The sequence below is a fragment of the Canis aureus genome, chromosome 35 (assembly GCF_053574225.1).
Source record: "Canis aureus isolate CA01 chromosome 35, VMU_Caureus_v.1.0, whole genome shotgun sequence".
In the NCBI taxonomy this organism is placed as follows: Eukaryota; Metazoa; Chordata; class Mammalia; order Carnivora; family Canidae; genus Canis; species Canis aureus.
In genome coordinates this window covers 14,651,441-14,657,440 of record NC_135645.1, presented here as the reverse complement: position 1 = coordinate 14,657,440, position 6,000 = coordinate 14,651,441, and the positions used below count along the sequence as shown (strand labels likewise).

The 6,000-nt window shown below is 56.5% G+C and overlaps 1 protein-coding gene across 1 annotated transcript in view; it reads left to right on the top strand.

The window, feature by feature from the left end:
• Positions 1-1,862: 1,862 nt before the first annotated feature.
• The window catches only part of C35H3orf52 (chromosome 35 C3orf52 homolog), a 29,044-nt gene continuing 24,906 nt past the window's right edge, over positions 1,863-6,000 (top strand). The window contains exon 1 of the mRNA XM_077884669.1: positions 1,863-2,080. Within this exon, the coding sequence (XP_077740795.1) occupies positions 1,943-2,080 (138 nt within the window). The 5' untranslated portion in view covers positions 1,863-1,942. The remainder of the gene's footprint in view (positions 2,081-6,000) is intronic.

The following is a 6,000-nucleotide window of genomic DNA, read 5'->3' as shown; positions in this document are numbered from 1 at the left end:
GACTGAGCCACCCAGGCGCCCCGAGGGCAGGCAGCTGGGGTCCAGGTAATCTGGTGCCAGGCAAGAGACAACTAGAGACCCAATACTTAGGAAGGCTCTGACCAGTAGGCATTGAGGATGTCAGACTTTGGGACACGAGTCAGCATCTTCTGAAGTGAAGCTTATTTAAATGCATCCTGTGCGCACCTCAGACTGGTCTCAATAGCTGTTGGGGGGTGGGGGGCAAGCCAGCTCTGAACACAGCTTTAAGAGGATCCACCACATTTGTGCTTAGCAAACCAGAAGTTGTGGACTATGGATGGTGTGGGAGTGTGTTGTTGGGGATGAGGGGGTGTCTGTGACTCCTTACAGGCCCATAATCATAAGCGTCTGTGAATGTTTCCTACGTGCCAGTCACTGCTGAGAGCTTGACTGCCCCCCAACTCTTTTAATCCTGGCAACAGTCCCATTATGTAGGCACTTCCCCGAGGCCAAGTTTCCAGATGAGAAAACCGGTAGGAGAGAGAAGCTCCAGGTGTCACCTAGGATCCTGGGACAGGGGATCAAGCTGGGCGGCCTGGTCCCGGGCCTGCCCTCTCCTGCACCCCTGGACCTGGGGGGGGCGGGGCTGTGCTCCCATGTGGTCTTCATCTCCAGCGGCTCAGCACCTTGCACGATGCTCTGCACGCCGGGGGTGACCTGTCGGGGTGCGGGGGGTGTGCTGTGTCCCATGTGGTCTTCATCTCCAGCAGCTCAGCGCCTTGCACGATGCTTGGCTCCCCGGGGGTGACCTGCCGGGGGGCGGGGAGGGGGGGGCTGTGTCTTCATCTCTAGCAGCTCAGCGCCTAGCACGATGGCGGTGTGTGTGTGTGTGTGTGTGTGTGTGACCTGGGGCGGGGCTGTGTCCCATGTGGTCTTCATCTCCAGCAGCTCAGCACCTTGCACGATGGCCCGCACGCCGGGGGTGACCTGGGGGGGCGTGCTGTGTCCCATGTGGTCTTCATCTCCAGAGGCTCAGCGCGTCGCACGATGCTCGGCTCCTCGGGGGTGACCTGGGGGGGGGGGGGGCTGTGTCCCGTGTGGTCTTCATCTCCAGAGGCTCAGCGCTTCGCAGGATGGCAGGGGGTGACCTGGGGGTGGGGGGTGGGGGTGCTGTGCTCCTGCGTGGTCTTCATCTCCAGCGGCTCAGCACTTTGCACGATGCTCAGCTCCCCGGGGGTGACCTGGGGGGGGGGGGGGCTGTGTCCCGTGTGGTCTTCATCTCCAGCAGCTCAGCGCCTCGCACGATGCTCGGCTCCCCGGGGGTGACCTGGGGGTGGGGTGGGGGTGCTGTGCTCCTGCGTGGTCTTCATCTCCAGCGGCTCAGCACCTTGCACGATGCTCGGCTCCCCGGGGGTGACCTGGGGGGGGTGCTGTGTCCCGTGTGGTCTTCATCTCCAGCAGCTCAGAGCCTCGCACGATGGCCCGCACGCCGCGGGTGCTTGGTCATTACCTGTGGATGCAACGAACGACGTAGTTGCTCGGGGCCGCAGAGCGGGCCGGCGGCGGGGGGTGGGGGGGGCAGCGGCCGCTCGGGACGTGGCCGAGGGTCGCCGGGGGCGCGGCGCCGCGGGGTGGGTCCGGGCCACAGCCACCACCGAGCGGGGCCCCGGCTCAGCCCCGGCTCTGGATCGGCGCGGGCAGGGAGAGGCCGGGCGGCAGCGCCCGGGACAAACCAGAAAAACCGCCTCCTGGGCGCGGCGGCTCTCCCCGCCCCCGAGGCCGCGCCGCCCCGCCCGCCGCCCGAGGTCGCCCCGCCCGCCGCCCGAGGTCGGCCCGCCGCGCCCGCTGCAGGGGGAGGGGGGAGGGGAGGGGAGGGGAGGAGGGAGGGGGGCGGGGTGCGAGGCGGCGGGAGCCGGTGTGGACTCTGCCCCTGCGTGCGTGCGCGCTGCTGCCGCGGGCTGCTCGGCCTCCTCCGCCGTCCATGGAAGGGCCCAGACCCCCGTCGCCGGGGGAAGCCCTGGAGCTCCTGGCGCTCGGGGGGCCGGCGGACGAGCAGAAGCCCCTCAACGGCACGGTGCAGGGGGTCCCTCTCTCGGGCGAGGAGCCCCGCCCGGCCCAGGTAAGGGCGCGCCCCGGACGCTTCTCCCGGCTTCAGAGGGAACCAACAGGGACAGAGGCGGTTTCCAGAGCTCTGGGACCTGGGATCCCGCCTTTCTTGCTGCAGCGGGGGGAACCGGAGTGACAGGCGGGGTCTTCCTCCCCTGGCCTGGGCTTCCCCGCCGCCCCAGCCCCACCCCGCGGCTCACATCCCCTGGACGCACACAGCCTCCCCCCCCCCCCCCCTTCTGCCCAAGACTCAGGCAAGAGGCGAGTGTGAACTTGCCCCGCTCAGCTGATGGGAAGTGAGTTCACAGGTGTTTGTCCCCAGACTGTGCCTCAGTCGCTCTCCCGGCTCTGGGTCTCCAGGGGAGCCGGTGGTGTTCAGGCTGGGCTCTCTTGGGAACAGTGTTGTTCTCAGCAAATGCGTATAAAACAGCAGAGACTTTGGGGATCCCCGGGTGGCGCAGCGGTTTAGCGCCTGCCTTTGGCCCGGGGCGCGATCCTGGAGGCTGGGGATTGAGTCCCGAGTCAGGCTCTTGGCATGGAGCCTGCTTCTCCCTCTGCCTGTGTCTCTGCCTCTCTCTCACTCTCTCTCTATCATAAATAATAAATAAATATATATTTAAAAAAAAACAGCAGAGACTTTGAACTCATAGCCCTCTACCTTCTGATGAATCCCTGCCGCTGGCTTGAGGTTTTCGGGGTGCTCCGAGCTCCCCAGATGGATGGCTCCAAGCTGATGTTCCTAGGTCCCACTTCTCCACCCCTTCCCCTTTGACTCATCATCCTGTTGATTCCAGGGATAAGCAAGGACATCAAAAAGGGAGAGCATTGCTTTTGCTTCCACATTGATTCCTGGAAAGACTGGAGCGTCTGCTTTCCTAAGCACCTGTAGGTGCCCTGGAGACTGACTTGGGACTTTATGTTTGAATGATAGAGGAACACCGTGGAAGAATGAAGGTGGTGGGCGGGGGGTGGGGGTGACTGGGTGATGGGCACTGAGGGGGGCACTTGATGGGATGAGCACTGGGTGTTATTCTATATGTTGGCAAATTGAACATATATATATATATATATATGAAGAATGAAGGTTGAGGAAGATGCTCTGTTCTCTGTGCAGGGGCCACAGCTGTGGGCTGGCTGTGTTGGTCCTCCAAGGCAGGGTCCAGGAATGGATTTGGGAACACTTGCTTCCTGGAAGGTAGATCCATGCCACACCAACGACTCCTGGGACTGAATCCAGCGATAGGGGTTTTGGTGACAATTTCACCACTAAAAGGTGAAATTGCTCTGTGGCGAGGTGCCGAGGTCTGTATGTTCCCCGCAGTCAAATGGTTAAGGTAAAGTGGGTAGCCGGGCTTCCCTGGGAGGCCTGGGCATGCTTCGCTGGAAACAGATTGAGTAGGAGAACATGTCACATGTATGTAGGGCATCAGTATTTTATAATTGTTTAGTGCCTACCCAGGAGAGATTGCTCTTTCATGTTCTAATTACTTCCTCATCAGCCAGCTGTACACTGAGAGCCTAGACTTCCTTGTGAATTAGCTTTGTAGGTCACCAATTAGGAAAAACTAGAATGGCATGAAGGTGAAGGGTTGCATGAGCACTTGGGGGGCATTCAAATATTTGAACAGGAAACATTTAAAAAGGGGGGAATCCTCATTTCATGTGTTAATCGTTCTCTTTGGTTCCATAGAATAAATTGAAGTGTATTTTTTTTAAGATTTATTTATCTATCTGTGTATTGAAAGAGAGAGAGGGAGAGAGGGAGAGAGACCATGCACACGCACAAGCAGGGGGACGGGCTGGGGGAGAAAGAGAATCTCAAGAAGGCTCCACGCCCAGCTTGGGACCTTTGGGAAGAAGATATCCCACCTCATGGGTGACTTCCTGGTTGGAAGGGATTATCTGGGAGAGTCTACGAAGGCAGTGGAAAGAATTTCTTTCCCTTGCTTATTCTGGGCTTGGAACGTGAGGGGAAATTAGCCCCATTGCTAGGTATTGTTTAGAATTTAGGACAAGAATGAGCTGGATTTTCAGTGTGTGGACAAGTGGATTAAATCCCACAATGAGATTATAAAGTAGAGCTTTTCTTACATGCTAAGAAAATTTTTCTGGATGTATATAACATCTCCTAATAGAGACAAAAAAGAAGAAAAGCCTTTGTATCCAAGAGAGAAGTAACCCTGCCATTGTCTCAGGGCCCTATGTCATGTATTTGGATCCTTATCTGAAGAGGAATGTGACTGTTTGGGGGACTGTTTGGAGGAAAGCCACAAAAATTCTCCAGCCATATAATGCAATCCTAGAATATAAGATGTAGTTCGCAAAAATCTCTGGAAAGTACCCTGCAGAAAAACCTGCCCGTGGCGTCTCCTCGTGACCTAGAACTTGGGCATGAGAGAAAGAAGATGCTAATGAAGGAGGCAGTGTTGTGTCGTTGTGATCTGGTTTTTAGGGGAGTCTCAGCACAGGTGCCACACACCTAGTGTATCAGGGGCTCTTCGCTCCCAGGACACAGTTCCTGGGGGAACTTCTTAAAAGTACAAATTTCTTGGTCGACACTCATGTGCAGAGTTGAAAGTAATTTATTCCTAGGGTGAGAGAAAGCTGGTGGGATCCTTCCCCATGACTTAAAGTCTGTGAAGATTAATTTTGCAAAGGACAGTGGCTCGCCCCTAGGGCTTATGGCAGATGGTGAAGCTGTCAGATGGGAAGAGGCATTTCCTACAGGTGAGGGCTGTGTCCCTGGCAGGTGACCATCCCTAGGGAGTCACAGTAATGGTCCCCTCATACCACCAGGGTCCTAGCTTATTATTTCTAAGGGGAAACATACTTGAAGGCACAAGAGGCCAAAGAGGTTCACCGACTCTCATTTTGCGGCTCATCTGAGTGAGACTCCAGCCCCTTTCGTTTTGCACTAATCTTAGTGTCCTGGCTGCCCCTTGTAGAAGGACTGAGTAGGGCAGCAGGTCATTTTGTTCTCACGAGCTCTGTAAGTAGGAAGATACGTTTCTGTTCCCTGGGAAGTAGAAGATTCCTTGTACTGGGACGTTTTCCCCCATGTGCCTTATTGAGCCCTTGGCTCTGGTGGCTCTGGCGCAGTTTTCAGCCTGGGGGCGGGGGTGAGAGGTGGCCCTGTCCTTGGACTCCAGAAACACACTTACCTCAAGAGCAGTCTCTTCTGTCCACGTGTTCCCTTTATTACTCCCGTCACACCGGAACCGAAGAGGCTCCGAAGTGTGACCTCTACTCTGCAATTCCTCAAAGTGCCTTCTTAAAAATTCTAGAACCCTCTATGACTCAGCAACACACACGAATTCAGTGCTCAATACCTGAATGAGCCACAGATGTGGGTTTATAAGAACGAGGAAGTTTAAGAACCACCCACCCTCCTTCTATCTGGTTTCAGTTTACCTTGGAAGATAGGCTGGTATCTGTTTATATTTGAACATGAAACCAGACAAAGCAGGGACAAATGAGCAGTGTGGACAGCTCACGTCCCGGGGGATCTCTCCATGGGTGACGTGGCAGGGAGGCCTCCGCAAACGGAGACGTCTGACCTGGCTCCTGGAGAGTGATGGGGCTTCAGAACGGAAGTCTCAACCCTGATAAAGCACCTGATTCACTCTGGGAGGCTCAAAATACAGACTGGACAGGGGGGTGGTGTGCACTTGGGCGGCTCGGTCGGTTAGGTATCTGCCTTTCGTCCAGGTCATGATCTCAGGGTCCTGGGATCGAGTCCTGCATCAAGTCTGCTTCTCCCTCTCCCCCTGCCCCTGCCTCTCTCCCTCCCTCAAATGAATAAAGAAAAAAAAAAAAAAAACATTAAAGACTGGGGCCTACCCCCACCTCCTCTACAATCTGGTCCCCTGTGTCCAGGTAGGGCCTAGCTGTGTGCATTTAAGTTCCTCCTCCGCTGGAGTCTGATGTGCAGCC